The sequence below is a fragment of the Mustela putorius genome, unplaced genomic scaffold (assembly GCF_011764305.1).
Source record: "Mustela putorius furo isolate JIRA1106 unplaced genomic scaffold, ASM1176430v1.1 tig00000460_pilon_pilon_pilon, whole genome shotgun sequence".
NCBI lineage: Eukaryota > Metazoa > Chordata > Mammalia > Carnivora > Mustelidae > Mustela > Mustela putorius.
In genome coordinates, this window is record NW_025421389.1 from 20484732 (window position 1) to 20504673 (window position 19942).

The 19942-nt window shown below is 48.6% G+C and overlaps 2 protein-coding genes across 10 annotated transcripts; one reads left to right on the forward strand and one right to left on the reverse strand.

Moving 5' to 3' along the window:
• Positions 1 to 9606: 9606 nt before the first annotated feature.
• Positions 9607 to 16066, forward strand: SLC37A4 (solute carrier family 37 member 4). 7 transcript variants are annotated; one of them, XM_004749990.3, is made up of 10 exons: positions 9607 to 9726; positions 10934 to 11276; positions 12087 to 12319; positions 12629 to 12872; positions 13385 to 13543; positions 13776 to 13861; positions 14352 to 14465; positions 14679 to 14744; positions 15082 to 15220; positions 15353 to 16066. In XM_004749990.3, exons 2-10 carry the CDS (start codon positions 11129 to 11131, stop codon positions 15517 to 15519), a joined length of 1356 nt encoding a protein of 451 aa, XP_004750047.1. In that variant the 5' UTR covers positions 9607 to 9726; positions 10934 to 11128; the 3' UTR covers positions 15520 to 16066. The 7 variants fall into 7 exon arrangements, with proteins under 7 accessions (XP_004750047.1, XP_004750048.1, XP_044936381.1 ...); XM_004749991.3 differs by lacking the exon at positions 9607 to 9726 and adding an exon at positions 9739 to 9883; XM_045080446.1 differs by lacking the exon at positions 9607 to 9726 and having other exon boundaries at positions 9890 to 11276; positions 15353 to 15536; positions 15916 to 16066.
• A 751-nt stretch (positions 16067 to 16817) lies between these two features.
• TRAPPC4 (trafficking protein particle complex subunit 4) lies at positions 16818 to 19933 on the reverse strand. 3 transcript variants are annotated; one of them, XM_004749981.3, is made up of 5 exons: positions 19426 to 19927; positions 19085 to 19259; positions 18379 to 18482; positions 17638 to 17764; positions 16818 to 17363 (listed from the first exon to the last, which is right to left on the reverse strand). In XM_004749981.3, exons 1-5 carry the CDS (start codon positions 19598 to 19600, stop codon positions 17285 to 17287), a joined length of 660 nt encoding a protein of 219 aa, XP_004750038.1. In that variant the 5' UTR covers positions 19601 to 19927; the 3' UTR covers positions 16818 to 17284. The 3 variants fall into 3 exon arrangements, with proteins under 3 accessions (XP_004750038.1, XP_044936384.1, XP_004750039.1); XM_004749982.3 differs by having other exon boundaries at positions 17346 to 17487; positions 19426 to 19933; XM_045080449.1 differs by lacking the exons at positions 18379 to 18482; positions 19426 to 19927 and having other exon boundaries at positions 19085 to 19220.
• Positions 19934 to 19942: the final 9 nt, after the last annotated feature.

A 19942-nucleotide genomic window follows, 5' to 3' on the forward strand; every position in this document is an offset into this window, starting at 1 on the left:
GCTTGATCTCACAACCTTGAGATCATGACCTGAGCCTAAACAAGAGCTGAACACTTAACCACCTGAGCCACCCAGGTACCCCAACTCACTTTATTTAAAAAAAAATATTTATTTATTGGGGCACCTGGGTGGCATAGTTGGTTACACATCTGCCTTTGGCTCAGGTAATGATCCTGGGGTCCTGGGATCAAGCCTCTCATCAGGCTCCCTGGTCAGCAGGGAGCCTGCTTCTCCCTCTCCCACTCCTCCCCACTTGTGCTTTCTCTCTCTGTCAAATAAATAAATAAAATCTTTTAAAATGTTATTTAATCTCTACACTCAACATGGGGCTTGAACTCATGACCCTGAGATCAAGAGTGACATGGTCTACCAACTGAGCCAGCCAGGCATCTCCAAAAGACTCACTTTGGATCAAAGACACCAATAGGTTGAAAGTGAAAAAATGGAAAATCATATTTTATGTAACTAAAAAAGAGCTGGAGTGGCTCTATCAATTCAGACAAAATAGACTATAAGTCAAAAGAGACTTAAGAAAGACATTCTCGGGGCATCTGGGTGGCTCAGTGGGTTAAAGCCTCTGCCTTCAGCTCAGGTCATGATCTCAGGGTCCTGGCATCGAGCCCCCCATCGGGCTCTCTGCTCAGTGGGGAGCCTGATTCCTCCTCTCTCTCTCTCTTTCTCTCTGCCTGTCTCTCTGCCTACTTGTGATCTCTTGTCTGTCAAATAAATAAATAAAATCTTTTAAAAAAGACATTCTCCATATACTTTTATTACATACATATTTTTTCCTTGTTATAAGAGACAAACGCAGTATGTTAATAAGAGAGTCAGTTAATCAAGGAGCTATAACAATTATAAACGTATATACCAAACAAAAGAGGCCCCCAAAATATAAAGCATGAAAAGACATTCAGTGAAAAATTAAAGGAAGAGGGGCACCTGGCTGGCTCAGTTGGTTACATGTCTGCCTTCAGCTCATGACATAATCTTGGGGTCCTGGGATTGAGCCCTGCATCAGGCTCTCTGCTCAGCAGGGAATCTGTTTCTCCCTCTCCCACTCCGTCTGTACCCCACTCCCTCAATCAATCAATCAATCAATCAATAACTTAAAAAAAAGAACTGAAGGAAGAAATAGACAATTCCACAATAATAGTTGAGATTTCGATACCCTATTTGCACTGATGGATAGAACTTCTAGATGAAAGATCAGTAAGAAAACAGAGGACTTTAACCTCACCATAAATCAATTAGACCCAAAAGACTTCACCCAATAATAAAACATTCTGCCCAACAACAGCAGAATAGTCTTTCTTCTCTATTGTACATAGAATATTCTTCAGGATGGACTATATTTTAGGTCACAAAAAAAGTCTCAATAAATTCTAAAAGACAGAAATCATACAAACTATCTTCATGGACACAATGAAGGGCAGCTAGAAATCAATAACAGATGGAAAACTGGAAAACCCAGAGATATGTAGAAAGTAAGTGGTACAATCTTAAAGAACCAATGGGTCAAAGAAGGAATCACAAGGGAAATTAGAATATACCTTCAGACAAATGACAGTAACAGGGGAGACAGTAAAAAGATCAGTGGTTTCTAGGGGCTGGTGAGGAGGGAGAGAGGAACAGATGGGGGACAAGCTTTTCAGGGCAATGAAAGTATCCTGTAGACCGTAATGGTGTTATTTGTCCAAACCCCAAAAATGTACTACGCCAAAAGAGAGCCCTAATGTAAACTGTAGACTCTGGGTGATAATGATATGTCCATTCAGGTTAATTAATAAAGTCTACACACACACACACACACACACACACACACACTTGCATGCACACATACATACACACAACATACCCAAACCTGTGGGATTCACAGAAAGCAAAGCACAGAGGGAAATTTATAGCAGTAAATGCCTACATATAAAAAGAATAAACATCTTGGGGCACCTGGGTGACTCAGTGGGTTAAAACCTCTGCCTTCAGCTCAGGTCATGATCCCAGGGTCCTGGGGTCGAGCCCCACATCAAGCTCTCTGCTCAGCAGGGAGTTTGCTTCCACCTCTCTCTCTCTCTCTGCCTGCCTCTCTGCTACTTGTGATCTCTGTCTGCCAAATAAATAAATAAAATCTTAAAAAAAAAATCTCCAACACAGAAAACTCCAAGACCAGATGTTTTCACTGGTGAATTTTATCAAATGTTTAGAGATGAATTAACAGGGCACCTGGGTGGCTCAGTCAGTTGAATGTCTGCCTTCGGCTCATGGCCTGATTTTGGGCTCCTGGGGGATTGAGTCCCACATTGAGCTGTCTGCTCAGCAGGGAGCCTGCTTCTCCCTCTCCCTCTGCCTGCTGCTCCCCCTGCTTGTGCTCTCTCTCTCTTTCAAATAAATAAATTAATTAATTAAAAAACTTAAAAAGATAAAGACAAATTAACACCAATCCTTCTCAAACTATTCAGAAATCAAACAGGAGCAAATACTTCCTGACTCATTCTATGAGGAAGACAGTAGCTTGACACCAAAGCCAGAACAAGGCACTACAGAAATGAAAACCATAATCAGTATGCTTATGAATAAAGAGGCAAAAATCTTAAAAAATACATATACTGACAAAACAAATTAAGCAGTATATTAATCGGACCATATTGCATGACCAAATGAGACTTATCCCAGGCATACAAGGGTAGTTTCATATGTGAAAATCAATCAGTATAATGTACCACCTTAACAGAATGAAGAGAAAAAACACATGATCATCTTAACTGCTGCAAAAAAAGCATCTGACAAAATCCATCACTCTTCCATGATAAAAAAAAAAAAACACACTAAAATATCTAGGAGTAGAAAGGGATTATCTTAACATGATAAAGGCCATATTTGGAAAAACCCATAGTGAACATCATACTCAATGACGGAAGCTTTCCCTCTAAGCTCAGGAATAAGACAAGGGTGTTTGTGTTCACCACTTATATTTAATATAGTTCTAGAAGTTCTAGACAGAACAATTAAGTAAGAAAAGAGATCAAAGCCATCCAAGTTGGAAACGAAGAAGTAAAACCATCTCTGTTCACAGATGACTTGATCTTCTATGTAGAAACTCTATGGAAACCACAGAAAATCTGTTAGTATTTTTTTAAGATTATATTTACTTGTTAGAGAGAACACAAGCAGGAGGAGCAGCAGGCAGAGGGAGAAGCAGGCTCCCCGCTGAGCAGGGAGCCCAATTGAGGGGCTTGATCCCAGAACTCTGGGATCATGACTGGAACTAAAAGCAGACACTTACCCATCTGAACCATCCAGATGCCCCTTCCCAGATTAATTTAGAGATTCAAGACAGTATCTATCAAAATTCCAGTGAGTTTCTTTGCAGAAACAGATCATCTGATCCTAAAATTCATCTGGAAATTCAAGGGACCCCAACTAGCTAAAGCAATCTTGAAAACGGAGGACAAAGTTTAGGACCCACAATTCCAGTTTCAAAATGCAAAGCTACGGTAGTCAAAACAGTGTAGTACTGGCATATAGATACACATACAGACTAATGGAATAGAACTGGGAGACGAGAAATGAACCCCTACGTATATACTCAATTGAATTTTGACAAGAGTATCAAGACAATGCAATAGGGAAAGAACACTCTCTTCAGCCAATGGTGCTGGGAAACTAGATTTCCACATGCAAAAAAATGTAATTGGAACCTTACCTCATGTCATATACAAAAACTAACTCAAAACAGGTCAGGGGATGGGGCACCTGGGTGGCTCAGTGGGTTAAAGCCTCTGCCTTCTGCTCAGGTCATGATCCCAGGGTCTTGGGATTGAGCCCCACATCGGGCTCTCTGCTCAGCAGGGAGCCAGCTTCCCTTCCTCTCTCTGCCTACCTCTTTGCCTAATTGTGATCTCTGCCTGTCAAATAAATAAATAAAATTAAAAAGAAAAAAAAAACCAGGTCAGGGGCGCCTGGGTGGCTCAGTGGGTTGAGTGTCTGACTTTTGACTTCAGCTCAGGTGTTGATCTCAGAGTTGTGAGTTCAAGCCCTACTTAAAAAAAAAAAAAAAAAAAAAAAAAATATATATATATATATATATATATATATATATATATAAAATAACAAACAGGGGTGCCTGGGTGGCTCAGTCATTAAGCATCTGCCTTCGGCTCAGGTCATGATCCCAGGGTCATGGGATCAAGCCCTGCATTGGGCTCCCTGCTCCACAGGAAGCCTGCTTCTCCCTCTCCCACTCCCTCTGCTTGTGTTCCCTCTCTCACTGTCTCTCTCTGTCAAATAAATAAATAAATAAATATCCTACAAAAAATACCAAACAGATCAAAGACCTAAATTTAAAAGTTAATACTATAAAAAACTTAGAGGAAAACATAGGGGGATTTGGATTTGGATTTCGCAATTGTTGTATAATATGTATAAATATGGCCCTGAAGGCGATAAATAAAAAAACAATAAAAGAAAAATAGGCGAGGCGCCTGGGTGGCTCAGTGGGTTAAGCCTCTGCCTTCAGCTCGGGTCATGATCCCAGGGTCCTGGGATCGAGCCCCGCATCGGGCTCTCTGCTCGGCGGGGAACCTGCCTCCCCCTCTCTCTCTGCCTGCCTCTCTGCCTACTTGTGATCTGTCTGTCAAATAAATAAATAAAATCTTAAAAAAAAAAAAAAAACCTGTCTGACTGACCTGAGCTGAAGGCAGACACTTAAGGACTGAGCCACCCAGGCACCCCTATAAAGTAAACTACTTCTGTTGGAAGTACAGTGGTTTCCTGGAGGAAACACATCCATGTAGTTGTTTGAGCTGCGAGCTGAATTAGCCTCTTTTTTCATGGAACACCAGTTTTACTGGAAAGAACACCTGAGAAACAAGTCATGGTTATTGGGACCGGGTATTTGCCAGACATTTTGTACAAAATGTATCAAGTGATCCCACCCCTTCAGGGAAAACAACTGACAGTATTTGCTGCCAAAAATAAAATTTGAGCTTGAAGGCTTCCTACTCTTTTAACCCTTTTCCAATAAAACCAGTGGTGGTCCTCTTTGGAGAACAGTGTGGAGATTCCTCAAGAAATTAAAAATAGAGCTTCCCTATGACCCTGCCATTGCACTCCTGGGTATTTACCACAAGGATACAGATGTAGTGAAAAGAAGGGCCATCTGTACCCCAATGTTCATAGCAGCAATGGCCACGGTCGCCAAACTGAGGAAAGAACCAAGATGCCCTTCAACGGACGAATGGATGAGGAAGATGTGGTCCATATGCACTATGGAGTATTATGCCTCCATCAGAAAGGATGAATACCCAACTTTTGTAGCAACATGGACGGGACTGGAAGAGATTATGCTGAGTGAAATAAGTCAAGCAGAGAGAGTGAATTATCATATGGTTTCACTTATTTGTGGAGCATAACAAATATCATGGAGCACAAGGGGTGTTAGAGAGGAGAAGGGAGTTGGGGTCAATTGGAAGGGGAGGTGAATCACGAGAGACTATGGACTCTGAAAAACAATCTGAGGGGTTTGAAGTGGCGGGGGGTGGGAGGTTGGGGTACCAGGTGGTGGGTATTATAGAGGGCATGGATTGCATGGAGCACTGGGTGTGGTGAAAAAATAATGAATACTGTTTTTCTGAAAATAAATAAATTGAAAAAATTAGAAAAAAACCAGTGGTGGTATTACCAAATATATATTTTTTGGTATTATGTAATGAAATACATTAACATTGGGAAGATCTGCAAAATTCAGTGAACCAACCACTTCCAAATGACGAATACATGATGTTAAAAAAATCATGCATGCGGGGCGCCTAGGTGGCTCATTCAGTTGAGCATATGACTCTTGATTTTGGCTCAGGTCATGATCTCAGGGTCATGGAGATCAAGCCCTGCCTGGGGCTCTGTGCTGGGCATGGAGCCCACTTAAGATTCTCTCCCTCTCCCTCTCCCTCTGTCCCTCCTCCCACTGGATGTACACACACACTCTAAAAAAAAAATTATGCATGTGTAAAATACCCATTTTTAGTACAAGATAGACCAATAGATTTTAACTTATCAGAATATTAAAACTTCATTGACTTGGTTTTAGATTCCACATTGCAGCCAGTCTTTAAGAAACTAACATTTGTCTAGCTTTGTGTAGTATCAAAAAAGAATATTTACAAATATCTGGAAAGGTTGGGGAACCTGGGTGACTCAGTGGGTTAAGCCTCTGCCTTCAGCTCAGGTCATGATCTCAGGGTCCTGGAATCGAGCCCCACATCAGGCTCTCTGCTCAGCAGGGAGCCTGCTTCCTCCTCTCTCTCTGCCTGCCTCTCTGCCTACTTATGATCTCTCTCTCTCTCTCTCTCTGTCAAATAAATAAATAAAATCTTAAAAAAAAAAAACTGTTAAAGGAATCCAGTAACAATGGAAGAAATTGAAGCCTAGAAAGAGTAGGCCCACAGATGAAGGTATCAATGTAGGAACCCATAGATGACTAATTACAAAGAGATACACTTTACAGTATAGAAATCAGATGAGCACCATTTTAACTAAATGATCAAATTTATTCCAAGCCTCCTGTTGTGGTATATCAGCGACCACTGAGAACATCCACCAAAAACTGCTTAACATGACGCTTATTGCAACAACAGTTGGACAAATCTATATTGAGAGACATTCTGCAAAAACAACTGACCTAGGGGCACCTGGGTGGCTCAGTGGGTTAAGTCGCTCCCTTCGGCTCAAGTCATGATCCCAGGGTCCTGGGATCGAGCCCCGCATCGGGCTCTCTGCTCAGTGGGGAGCCTGCTTCCTCCTCTCTCTCTGCCTGCCTCTCTGCCTGCTTGTGATCTCTCTCTGTCAAATAAATAAATAAAATGTTAAAAAAAAAACACAAAAAACTGACCTAGACTCTTTTTCATGATTTAATTAAAAAAATTTTTTTACCCTCTTGAAAAATATCAAAGTCATGAAAGTTTTTTCTTTTTCTTTTTCTTTCTTTCTTTCTTTCTTTCTTTTTTTTTTTTTTTTTTTTTTTGGGTTACTGGGAAACTTCTTTCTCTTTATTTAGGCCTTAGGAAGAAAGTTAACTCTGGTCACATATTATGCCGAAAAATCCAGTTTTAAATAGATAGGACCACATGATCAGAGAAATGATTTTTTCTGTAAAATTTGGCCAAATTTTATAAAAAAATATAATATACAGTGTTTCACATTGTATAAAGATTGCTTGGAATCATAACACTCCAAATGTATGATAGTTACAATCCACCCCAACAGATGTCAAAAGTATTTGCTTTCATGTTGCTTTGGTCCAAAAACCAGTACCTAATCTTGTGCCAACATTAATTTAGATTTTTTAAAAAAGATTTCATTTATTTATTTGACATAGAGAGACACAGCGAGAGAGGGAACACAAGTTGGGGATGTAGGGGGGGGAGAAGAAGGTTCCCGGCTGAGCAGAGCAGGAAGCCTGGTGTGGGGCTCGATCCCAGGACCCTGGGATCATGACCCGAGCCAAAGGCAGATGCCCAACAACTGAGCTACTCAGGCGCCCTGTGTTTTCATATTCTTTGGGTAAGTACCCAGTAGTGGAATTACTGGATCATATGGTAACTCTATTTTTAACTTTTTGAGGAACCTCCGTACTGTTTCCCAGAGTGGCTGCACCGGATTGCATTCCCACCAACAGTGCATGGGGGTTCCTTTTTTCTCCACATCCTCGCCAACACTTGTTTTTTGTGTTTTTGATTTTAGCCATTCTGACAGGTATGAAGTGATATCTCATTGTGGTTTTGATTTGCATTTCCCTGATGATGAGTGCTGTGGAGCATCTTTTCATGTGTCTGTTGGCCATCTAGATGCCTTCTTTGAAGAAATGTCTGTTTGTGTCTTCCACCCATTTTTTAATTAAAATTTTTAAGTTTACCTATTTATTTTTGAATAATCTCTGTACCCAACATGGGGCTTGAACTCACAACCCTGAGATGAAGAGTCACATGCTCTACTGACCGAGCCAGTCAGGTGCCCCTCATCTGCCCATTTTTAAGTCTGATTATTTGTTCTTCAGCGTTGAGCTGTATAAGTTCTTTATATATTTTGGGTACTAATGCTTTATTGGATATGTCACTTGCAAATATCATCCCATTCAGTAGTAGGTTGTCTTTTAGTTTTGTTGAGGACACTTCATCAGGGGGCTCAGTAGCTTGGAGTTCTTTAGCCGATTCTTTCTCTGTGAATCACTTTCTGACTCATCTGGATTTTCAGGATCAGGTGAATCACCATCACCTCATCTCCAGCCACAACACCTTCTCCATCATGATCTCCTACCTCACCAGAGCCAAGTCTACAAGGTCCTCAATATCTTCCTGATAATTTACTATCCATACTTTGCTGATATCAAGACTCTGATTCTTCATTAATTTCTTATTTTCTCCTAGGTCGGCTCCTCCCAATTGTCTAGATCCAAGACAGCCATCTGGGAGGCTGAATGACTTACCCATGTGGATGGGAATCTCTGACAGCATTCATCATTTCAGGGACCCAGACAGAAAGGAGGGGAAATGCTGATCACACTAAGGGTTCTCATCAGAATCCAATCAAGGATTGTACATTGCATGTAGTTATCATACTGCAGTGTTTTATAATCTCATTTTAAAATCTTTCATGAGGCCTTCTGCTTGGGCTGGTGGCAGATTGTGGGCGTCTCCTCCCTTCCTGGACCACCTTCCCAATTTAAAACTTCTTTGCTGTTAACTTTGGAATACTTAAAATTCTTTCAGCAATTCTCCAGTGGTCTCTATGAAAGCAATGATCTGAATTTTCTTAATTCTTATCTAAATCTTCTATTGAGGGGCACCTGGCTGATTCAGTCGGTGTCACCTAAGACTCTTGATTCCGGGTTGAAAGTTCAAGTCCCATGTTGGGTGCAGAGATTACTTTAGCAATTACAGTTTTTTTTTTTTAAGATTTTATTTATTTATTTGACACAGAGAGAGAGATCACAAGTAGGCAGAGAGTCAGGCAGAGAGAGAGAGAGAGAGAGAGAGAGAGGCAGGCTCCCCGCTGAGCAAAGAGCCTGATGCGGGCCTTGATCCCAGGACACTGAGATCATGACCTGAGCCGAAGGCAGCGGCTTAATCCACTGAGCCATCCAGGCGTCCCACAATTACAGTTTTTAAAATCTTCTTTAAAAAAATATCTTCTTCTGAGTCCTCACAACAAACCTATGAGGTTTATAAAAAACTGGGGCTCATAGAGATTATTACCAAAGGTCACATTGTTAAAATGTAGTGGGTCTGGGATTAGAATTTAATGTTTATTTCCAGCCAGGTACTTTTAAACACTCCGTCTATTTTATCTTAACCCCGTTCCCAACAGTCTGATTACAAATTAAATGTTCAGATTGTGCTTACTGAGGACTGCCTTAACTTCTTACAGAAAAGACTGTGCTCTCTACAAGACCTTTCCCAGACTGTGAACAACGCGGGAGCAGTGGTAGTGCACTCACTAAAAACGGATTTGTGGAAAGCCATCAGTTAAGAAGGGAACATACGAATACAGCCCCTAAGGGGCGCTGTCCTCGCCCAAGGACCTATACCTCCCGCAAGAGTAGGACTAAACGCTGAAGGGTGGACTTGGCTCTCAGCCAGCAAGGCGCCGGCAGAGGGCCCGCCCCCAGCGCACGCGCATGCGCCCGCGGGCCCTGCCGTCCCGCTCTATCCTACTTCGGCTCCCGCCCGCGTCCAGGTAGCTGGCTGAATGCGGGGGAGGGGCGCCGCGAGAAGGCGGGGCTGGAGGGGGAGTCTCGGGTCTTTGGGCTCCTTTGTTAGAGCCCCAGCAAAGGTTGCCCTAACTTCCAATACGAACCGGAGCTGTTCCTGCAGCTGCCCCTTCCCGGGCGGGGGTTAGTTCCTGGGTCTGGGGGGTTCCTGGGGGCGCTGCCCGTGACCAGCACGCACCTGCTTCTTTTCGTCGCACCATTCCGGTGTCTCCGCACCTCTCCAGCTCCCGCACCCGGGCCCGTGGGCTTCCAGCCCGAGTCGGGTGTCCCGGGTAGCTTGAGGACACGGGGCTGGGCAGGTGCCGAGAGCCTGCGCCTGGCCCCATCCTGCCGGGCTGAGCCACTAGGAGCCCGAAGCGAGGAGCCTCCGGGAGACTACGTGCGGTCGCCTGCCTCGCTGTGCCTACGCCTTCTGCTCCTATTGCTTTCCCAACCGAGCGGAGAAGCCGGGGGCGTGTTGCCTGGGCCCTGCAAAGCGGGCTGGCTCGCGGCTGCCGCCTGAAGTCCGCGGGGTGCACCTTCCCGCCCATGGGCCATGCTGTCACAAACCCTGCAGTCCCCAGCCGGCCGGAGGGCACCCCATCCTGACGTTCCAGGGTAAAGGGACCAGAGACCGCTGAGTGGCCCCGCCAGGACCCCAGCCTTCAGGGCAGCTTTCGGTGCAACACAGGGCCTGCAAAGGGAAGTTTCTCTTGCTTACAGGTCTGCAACTATCCATAAACAGTTACACACGAATATGAATGTGCGCTGAGCCCTGAGAGTCACTTGAGTCAGTCCTAGGGAGTCGGGTTGTTGGGGGTTTGTGTCTCATTAAGTGTGTGTGTGGAAACTACCCCGGCACCTAATGCAGTGCTAAGCAACCAGTAAGCCCTCCCTAAACTTGGTTGGATGAATGAGAAGGTAGGTGACTGAGGGAGCAGGGCTAGCGAGGGCATCTCTGGTTATCCCACCCCTGCCTCCCCTGGGCTCCTGAAGACAAAAGTAATTAGGTTGAACTTTTAATCACAGCTGGTTTCACGGGCGGGCAGACAAGGAAAAGCAGAGGAACGCAGAAGTTCTGGGGACATAGCATGCTGGCTGGTGCTGGCTCACTGGCAGTGCCTCCCTCTGCGACCCCCTCCAGCCCCCACCTCTTCCCCAGTCAGTAATCTGCTGTTTTCTTGTCGCCCTCAGGACACTGGGTTCCCTACAAGCCGTCCCAGGCTTAATGATTGTCCAGAAGGTGGCTATAAAGGGAGCCTGGGAGGCTGGGTGGAGGAGGGAGCAGAGAAAGCCTAACTCAGCAGATCTGGGCACCGAGAGAGCCACCGGCAGGAGCTGTGGTCAGAGGCTCCAGGTCCTGGGCAGTGGGGCGCGCTCCCTTCCACCATGGCGGCCCAAGGCTACGGCTATTACCGCACTGTGATCTTCTCAGCCATGTTTGGAGGCTACAGCCTGTACTACTTCAACCGCAAGACCTTCTCCTTTGTCATGCCATCATTGGTGGAGGAGATCCCTCTGGACAAGGATGACTTGGGTGAGCCCTGGTGGGGTAAGGGGTTGGGCCCTGGGACCCAGCACTAGTAGGACAAATTGGGTGTTTGTGGCTGTGTGGAGGGTCCGTGTGCAGCAGAGGACGGGGGGCAGCCTGCAGGTGCTGACTGAGGGGACTCTGACCAGGTACCTGGGTAAGGGCGAGGAACTAGGCATGTGCTCTCCACGTGCCTGAGGAGTGCTGCTCATCTGATGTGTCCTTGTGTGCCTGTGGCCCACGAGTGCCCCCAGAAACATGGCTTATTCTGTGTTGAGGGTCACCCTGCGCAGTTTCCACACTGCGTGGGGGCATGCTAAGACTGCGGGGTGCCTGCTGGCCACTGACGTTGTGAGCAATGGAAACTGGGGAGTTGGCAAAATGACTTCACATGGCCCACCAGGTGACATTTCAGGAGGAGGAAGGTCCTTGACTCCACTTCTAAGCTCCTGAGATAGGGAAACAGAACTTCCAAAAGCCCTGGCTTGGAGCCAGTGTGAGGGGGAAATGTCATCAGGCCTTTGTAAATCCCAGGGAGGGGGGCTGCCTGCTTTTCCCTTCTTGCCTCCTGACAGCTGCAGCTGGAACTCTACAGGAGGCTGCAAAGTCATGGGTCAGCCTGGGGCTAGCGCTGGTGGCGAGGAGCGGGGCCCCGGGAACCCAGCACAGGTTCTTCCAAGCCGTCTGGGAGGGGACCTGTCTCACCCTGCCTGGCACCTCGCCACACCTGACCCCATGCCTTCCTCCAGCCCTCCTCCGCTTCTGCCCCAGCCCCTAACTCCCCAGGCGTCCCGCATCCTGCTCTCCCCCCTGCAGGGCTCATCACCAGCAGCCAGGCGGCAGCCTATGCCATCAGCAAGTTTGTGAGCGGGGTCCTGTCTGACCAGATGAGTGCTCGCTGGCTCTTCTCTTCGGGGCTGCTCCTGGTGGGCTTGGTCAATATAGCGTTTTCCTGGAGCTCCGTGGTACCTGTCTTTGCTGCTCTGTGGTTCCTCAACGGCCTGGCACAGGGGCTGGGCTGGCCTCCGTGTGGGAAGATCCTGCGGAAGGTGCGTGCCTGCTTCCGGGGAGCTTCTTTAGACTGTCATAGAGGATGCCTAAGGAGCATGTGGGAGCACCGGCACCCCCATTCCGGGGCAGCAGGTTCCCTGGGAGTTCCAGTCCAGCTCCTATTGCTTGTCAAGATATTTTAGGAGCTAAGCATGGTGGGATCGGGTGGCAGATGAGGGAATTGGCCCTGCCAAGTAGAAGCGCCTTCTTCCTCATCCCTGTAATGTGAGCTCCTAGGTCTGCCCCACCTGACCTGCACCTTCAGCGTGTTGAATGTGGGCACCTCCTCCATCCCCTCTGTCCCACAGTGGTTCGAACCATCTCAGTTTGGCACTTGGTGGGCCATCCTGTCCGCCAGCATGAACCTGGCTGGAGGGCTGGGCCCTATCTTGGCCACCGTCCTCGCCCAGAGCTATAGCTGGCGCAGCACGCTGGCCCTGTCGGGGGCCCTCTGTGTGGTGGTCTCCTTCCTCTGCCTCCTGCTCATCCACAATGAACCTGCCGACGTCGGACTCCAAAACTTGGACCCCACCCCATCCAAGGGCAAGAAGGGTGAGCACCCACCCAAGCCGGTGATTGGGGCACCTTCATTCATCATTCATTTGGCAGACTTTCACTGAGGACTGGCTGTATGCCTGGCCCCAGGCTAGCCAATGGCAGCAGGGGGAGGGATGGTGATGGCGAGTTGGTGGGGAGTAAATAAAACTTCGTTCCAAGAGACACTTAAGTACCAGACAAGTGGCAGAGCCAATAAATGCTGTGACTCACGTTATATCCTGGTCCTTCCTCACAGCAGAGTTAGACTTCCCTGTCCTGGACAGCATCCCAAGCTTAAATGGCTCAGATGCCTTCCGCCATGTGCCTTGGTCCTCAGTTTCTCTCTCATTTGCTGAGGCTTGCAGTGGAGGGGACAGGGCAGATCAGTGGGCAAAGGGGTGCCGTCCTGCTGGTGCCTGGCTATGGGGATGGACTCTGGCCCTGTGGCTAGTTAATGAGTGGTGGGGGCTCGGTCAGGGCAGAGCAGCAAGAACAGAGCCTGAGGCCTGGCCTCCTCCTGCCCCCAGGCTCCTCGAAGGAGGAGAGCACCTTACAGGACCTGCTGCTGTCCCCCTACCTCTGGGTGCTCTCCACTGGCTACCTTGTGGTATTTGGAGTAAAGACCTGCTGCACTGACTGGGGCCAATTCTTCCTGATCCAGGAGAAAGGACAGTCAGTCCTCGTGGGTAAGATGAGTGTTGGAGCAGGGGTGGGCCTAGGGAGCAGGAATCAATGAAGGGGATGGGAAACTCAGGCCCAGCTTCTCTCTATCCGAGGCCAGGCACCACCCAGAGAGTTGCGGCCAGTCACCCTTGGGGACCTGTACCTCTCTGGGTTCCAGCCAGTCGGACAACCCCAGTGTGTTTAACCCCCTTCCACTCTTCCTTTCCCTCTTCCCACCACAACTCCTTACTCCAGGTAGCTCCTACATGAGTGCCCTGGAGGTTGGGGGCCTTGTAGGCAGCATCGCAGCTGGCTACCTGTCCGACCGGGCCATGGCAAAGGTGAGTGGGCGAGGGGACAGGAAGGAGGAGGGTCCCTTTAAATCTTCCCAGCATGACTGGGACAGGCACCAGAGAGGCGGGAGCCCTGGGGCATGGGCAGGCTGGCATATGGGTGGGGGGAGGCTGGAATGATTCCACATAACTCTTACCTGCTGAGGATATGGTGGCAAGGTAAGGCTCTTGGGGAAAGGGTTTTAACGGATGTCAAGGAGGGCCAGAATTTGTCTCAGCTTGGCAGCAGGGTTCTCTACAGGCTGATGGAAGCTGGGGTTGAGGAGACACTAGGTGCCGCTTGCTAGCACGCGTCCCCAAGGTGGAGGAGGGGATGTGGTGGAGTTTGGCCTCGGGATATAATGAGCAGGTCCCAGGGCCTCCCAGAGCTGCCCCGGGCCAAGAACTGTGGTGGGATTGCCAAAAACCTGTCAGCAGAAGCCCTGCCGTGTCAGAGTCCAGGGGCAGATGTTGCCTGCTGCTGGGCCTGTATCCACAGGCGGGGCTGTCCATCTACGGGAATCCTCGCCACGGCCTGTTGCTGTTCATGATGGCTGGCATGACCGTGTCCATGTACCTCTTCCGGGTAACTGTGACCAGTGACTCCCCCAAGGTAAATGGGGAGCGCCTGGCCTGCCACTGGCACAAGGATGAGAGAGCAAGGGCCAGAGACTGTCAGGTTCCCTGTCCCTGACTACCCTGGCCCAGGCCTTTCTCTGCCTCTCAGATTTCCCTTTCCAGTTCTCGTTTACCTCGTGCCCTCTGTACTCTGGCGCTCCTCCTGGACTTGGGGCCTGGTTTTCTTCTCTTCCCTGTGCTCCTCTAGGATGTTGCTTTCTGGACTCCAGCTCTTCACCCTCTTGCTGAGCTTACAGGCTTTACGGAGCATGAGGTGCCTTACCTGTGGCTTTCCTCCTGGTCTGTCTCCCCCTTGTCCTACCCTGTCTGTCTTGCTGCTAGCATCAGTTCTAAGAGACAGCATCTAACTGGGAGGGATGGCTTCTGCGTCCCTTTCACCTACCCACTCAGGCCCTCAGGTTGGCTCAGCGTGTCTCCACGCCTCTAGCTTGGCCCTGTCAGTTGATTCGGGAAGTGGGGAGAGGGAGGCCACTTACTACCTCCTTACTACAATCATGTGTTCCTGGGGCCAAGCATCTTTCTCTCCCCTGGCAGGGGTAGGTGGGTAGGGTTTCTCAGACTCTAAATGCCACCCTGCATTGTCCTTGCAGCTCTGGATCCTGGTGCTGGGAGCTGTGTTTGGTTTCTGTTCTTACGGTCCCATTGCCCTGTTCGGAGTTATAGCCAACGAGAGCGCCCCTCCCAACTTGTGCGGCACCTCCCATGCCATTGTGGGACTCATGGCCAATGGTAAGCAGTGCTCTCCAGAGCGTCCACCTGATCCCTGCTGTGCCTTGCGCATAGGCTAGCTGGACGCTGGGGCTAGCCCCACCAACTCTAGCCTCACAAGTGACCCAGGCTCTTCCCCCACCCCCTCTGCAGTGGGCGGCTTTCTGGCTGGGCTGCCCTTCAGCACCATTGCCAAGCACTACAGCTGGAGCACAGCCTTCTGGGTGGCTGAAGTGATCTGTGCAGCCAGCACAGCTGCCTTCTTTCTCCTACGAAACATCCGCACCAAGATGGGCCATGTGCCCAAGAAGGCTGAGTGAAGAGTGTACAGGCTCCAGTGCGTCCTCTCCCACCTGTGGTCTTCCCCTGCATGAGGCTGGGGGGCAGAGGGGGGCAGAGAGAGAAAGGGGGGCTGCTCCGACTAGCACCGAACCTTTGATTTCCTCTTGTGCGCCTTTTCCCTCGCCCAGGTGGCACTGGAAGTTATCAGTGGCTAATGAGGTCCCAGCTCCCCATCCTCTGTTCTATTTAAAAGGCAACTTTTTTTTCTCGGACTCCATTAGCTCCTATTTTCTGCCTTCCAAAAGGAAACCCCTGCTGTCAGGGAGTCCCCTAGACCCTTCTTCCCCTCCTGGGCCCTCCCACACTGTCCCCAGGAGAAGTAAGGCTCCTCCTGCAGCTGCAGGGTACCAGTGGCCTGTAATTTCTGCCCTAAGGCCTCTCAGCACCGGGCGACTGCTATTGCCAGTACCTCCGATTCCTGGGGAGGAGGAGGCCCATCACGCTCACGAGTACCCTGCGAAGATGGCAGATGGGGCTGGGAGGGTGGGGAACTTGACACAGATTAAAACTAGATTTGATACTAAACATTATCACTGAGTCATTCTTTCCAAAGGGGTACTCCAAGCCAGAGACCACTTTCTTTGGGAAATATTCTCTTGGTATCTGCTTTTTCCACGAATGGGCAACCTGACAGGGATTTCTTTAAGCTTATGGGTCCTCTGCTTTCAGCTTCACTAATTCAATGATCATTTTACAGATGAAGCTTCTGGGTTTCAGGCAGGTGAAACCACTGAATGGAGGAAGGCAATATTAACAGTGGCTCATAGATGGTGTAGTCAGAAAGCCTGGGTTCAAACTCAGGTGCTTAGTAACTAGCTTTGAGACTCTGAGGCGGAGAGTCTTTGCTAAATTTAGTCTTTGCTAAATCTGTTGTCTGTAATAGAATGCACCCTGAGATTAGGGTAAAAGCAGTAAAGCCTGGTGTAAACACCTGGTAATACCCCACTGTGACCACCACTGCTGCCGCCACCCTAGACGTCAGCGATGCTGGAACTAGACCCAAGGCTCCTGACTCAAAATCCTGTGCTCGGTTTTTGATGCTTTTCCTGGAGAGCCTGACAAGGAGCTGAATCCCAAGAAGATTTGGGAGCAGATCCAGCCTGACCTTTCACTAGTGATGAGTGTGTGGCTACATACAAAAGAGGCCCTGTTGAGGTGAAAGGGGAGGGAGTGTGTAGGGCTCAAACTATGACCAACAGTGGAATAAAATAAAATTAAATGCTTCATTTACTGAACTACATTGGGGAAAACTTTAATAACAATAAAAAGAAATACATTTGTCACTTGTCAACTTTAATAACGATAAAAAGAAATACATTTGTCACTTGTGCCTAAAATATAAAACAAAAACAAAACAAACCAAACGAACAATTACTTGTTTTCTACCAGAACATAGCTTATCTTCCCAGAATTTCCTTATCATTCCCATCTCCCCACCAGAGCCTTTCCCCCACAAACCACCAATTAAAATAGCGAACAGATCAAAGGAATGTTTATTTAGCATTTATGGGCCTACTCCCTCCATAAATAACCCTGTACAGAGTTGGGAATCAGGCTCCTGATAGATATAGGATGGCAGAGCACATGGCATTAAGGCTCAGGGATCAGTACATGTCATCAGGCTCAGCACCCTCCCGTCTTCAAGTGCACTAACGAGGCTGTGGGAATCTCCACTGGAGTGGATACAGCAGGATCCCTGCTATAGGATCTCTCAAAATTTGGGGCATCTGTTGCAGGCTCAGCCTATGACCCAGGTCCAAATGTTCCAGCCTTCTCTGCCACCTCCAGGGCTAACTTCAGGTTCTGGTCAAACAGCTCACACCTAGGCCAGACCCAAGAGGCACAAATGACAACAAAGTGTGAGGTCTCAGACTCTCCTCCCACTTTGGATGCCCAAGTACTCTTGCTTGAAGAAGGACATGAATGGCAAGAAAAGTCTTTGGTTTCTCAAAATAGAAAAAAAAAAAAAAGACTAGTCCGTTTTTGTTTTATTTAAAAGTAACTCTTCTTATCCCTTTGAAAAATGACCTGGGGAAGAGCAAAAGGGAGGGGCAAGGACTCTTCGACCAGTTATCTCGGGGAGGGGGACCGCCTACCTGATGGGCATTTCCAGGGAGTAGAATGGATTCTTGAGAGCAAAGTCTGAGTAGATCTCATAAATCTTTCGGAGAAGAGAATCTATTCCAGCTTGCCTAGGATCTGCCAGTACCACAAACTTGATCCCTGGAGAAGGACCGATAATGGTTACGGAAGGGTAGAGAATGCAGCGAATATCCTGTGTGCAAATGGCATTTTCATAAGCCCATTTTTATTTTTATCCTTATTGCTGCATAAAGCAGGAAAGGCAAGACTGTGAATCTGTAAGACCAGAACAGGGAAGTGACTTTATCACATCACCCAATTGACTGAGATCACGTTTTGAACTCTAGCTCTGTCACTTAATTCCTTGTGGTCCCTCAGCAGCAAGTGCCAGGCAGGGGACAGACTCAGGCAGTTTTCAATTATCCCCATTAAGGGTGTGAGGCAATGACATGATCCAAAGGTCATTTCCATTTGGCATTCAAGTTTCATTTTGAAATACACCTTCCGAAACGTGTGCAACAGGAGATACCATTATGGTGAGTTTTATCTGCACACAGGATAACCTCGGCTGAGCATTCTGGGCGGAGTTGACGAAATTGGCATCAGATTATATATTGGCTTTGGATTCACAAAACAAATAGACGTATGTGTCTGTGCAACTGTCCCAGGAAAAGTTAACCACCACCCCCTTGCTTACCAAAGTTTCTTTGGTCAGTCTCTTCCCCCATCCCTCTGGCCTATCTGGAGACGCCTACCTGTCAGTGTCTGGAAGCAGTGCAGTTTGAAGGTGTCGGTCTCCAACATCTCAATGCCTGAGCTGCCCTGTTCTGGAGACAGCTGGGAACCGATTGCAAACAGCCTATTTGCAAAGGAGGTAAGGTTGGGAATGCAGCCGGCTGTATAAGGGGAGGGATGCTTCTCAAACTTGTCCCCCGAAGTGACCTTATCTGCTGAGTTCACATTACACGGAGAAGTCAGAAGAGGCCGTGTCAACTGCCTAGCAGCAGCACCAAACTTTAAAATTCATTTGAGCTCTGCACGTTTTTTACACTCATACTTTGGTGTAAAACATTATACATTGAAAACTGAGGGTAAAATTACCACTGGGCATATGTGTCATGGTTACTTACCCCATGGCTATGATTACCCAGCACATCTACTATCGTTGAGAATGAGAAAAAGGTCTTAACGACCATTTAATTAAGTTACCTGACTTCAGAAACTAAATCTGAGGGAAGAGAAGTGGACTTGTGCAAGGTCACACCACTGCCGGTATTTCCTAAAACCTAGTCATCCTGCATTAGTTCTTTTTCTTTCACAACACAAGAACTGACGATTTAAAAGGAGACTTAGAAAGGTAAGCACGGCCGCTCAGGAGACTTCCCGCAGAACCACACTAATCCAGCCGGCCTAAAGGCCAAGTGCAGGACCACAGGCCCTAGGAAGGGCTGGGGGACTTACGAGTGGAACATGGAGGCCAGCATGAGCTTCTCATTGGAGGTGAGGCGCGGTCGGCCGAACCGAATGGACACCGGGTAATTGGCAGGGTTGCCCAAGTACTCCAGCACCTCTTTCCCATCGGCCGTGTACTTGCCATTCACGTCCACGCCATTGATGGCCAGCACTGCGTGGCCCACTGCAGAGGTGAGGCTAAAGGTCAACGAAGCCCCAGCGCGGGGATTCCGCCAAAGGGACTGGCGACCCAGCCTCACCCCCTGTCCCCTCGCCCTCCCCCCGCCCTGCAGAGACACCAGCCCACTCCGCAGCACCCGGCCCGCCCATCGGACGCAAGCCTAGCCCACCCCGGATGCCGTCGCGCTGGCCAAAGGCAACCAGCACACGCTCGTCGTGCAGCTTCAGCAGCAGATCAAGGGGGTAACTGAAAGTTTTCTCAGCCTCGGCCCGTGGCGCGTAGCTGTCCAACTGGTAGATCAGGCCGCCAGCTTTGTTCACCACATACACGCTAAAAATCGCCATTACGGCCGCAGCGGCTCCGAGACGCCTATTCGGCTTGTTCCTGACGGCCCCGCCCCGGAACCGCAGCCTCGGGACCCGCCACCGCCCCCTGCTCCCTGCCCGGCGCGCGCCGGCGCCTGCGCACTTGAAGCACCACGCTTAGCGGGGTCGCTGGGGGTCCCTTCGGATCCCGGCAGATTGTTTTGCGTCTCTCTTTACTCGTTTCCAGAGCCAGGGGAAGCAAAGTGTGGCTGCCTCACAACTAACGGCAAAACCCAGTAAGCCGCGGGCAGCTCTCAGGATGCGACCCTCAGGAACAACCGTCCCCTCGCTGCGGCCCGCTCCCCGCTGCACGAGGGGGCC

What these genes read in the sequence shown, in the direction of transcription:
- SLC37A4 (XM_004749990.3), top strand. Translation starts at nt 11,129, where the DNA reads ATGGCGGCCCAAGGCTACGGCTATTACCGCACTGTGATCTTCTCAGCC. An exon ending in AGGACAGTCAGTCCTCGTGG is followed by an intron (nt 13,544 to 13,775) that starts GTAAGATGAGTG and finishes TCCTTACTCCAG; the next exon opens with GTAGCTCCTACATGAGTGCC. An exon ending in TGTGGGACTCATGGCCAATG is followed by an intron (nt 15,221 to 15,352) that starts GTAAGCAGTGCT and finishes CCCCCTCTGCAG; the next exon opens with TGGGCGGCTTTCTGGCTGGG.
- TRAPPC4 (XM_004749981.3), bottom strand. Translation starts at nt 19,600, where the DNA reads ATGGCGATTTTTAGCGTGTATGTGGTGAACAAAGCTGGCGGCCTGATC. An exon ending in CTGGCCTCCATGTTCCACTC is followed by an intron (nt 18,483 to 19,084) that starts GTAAGTCCCCCA and finishes CTTTGCAAATAG; the next exon opens with GCTGTTTGCAATCGGTTCCC. An exon ending in CTGCTTCCAGACACTGACAG is followed by an intron (nt 17,765 to 18,378) that starts GTAGGCGTCTCC and finishes GTCCTTCTCCAG; the next exon opens with GGATCAAGTTTGTGGTACTG.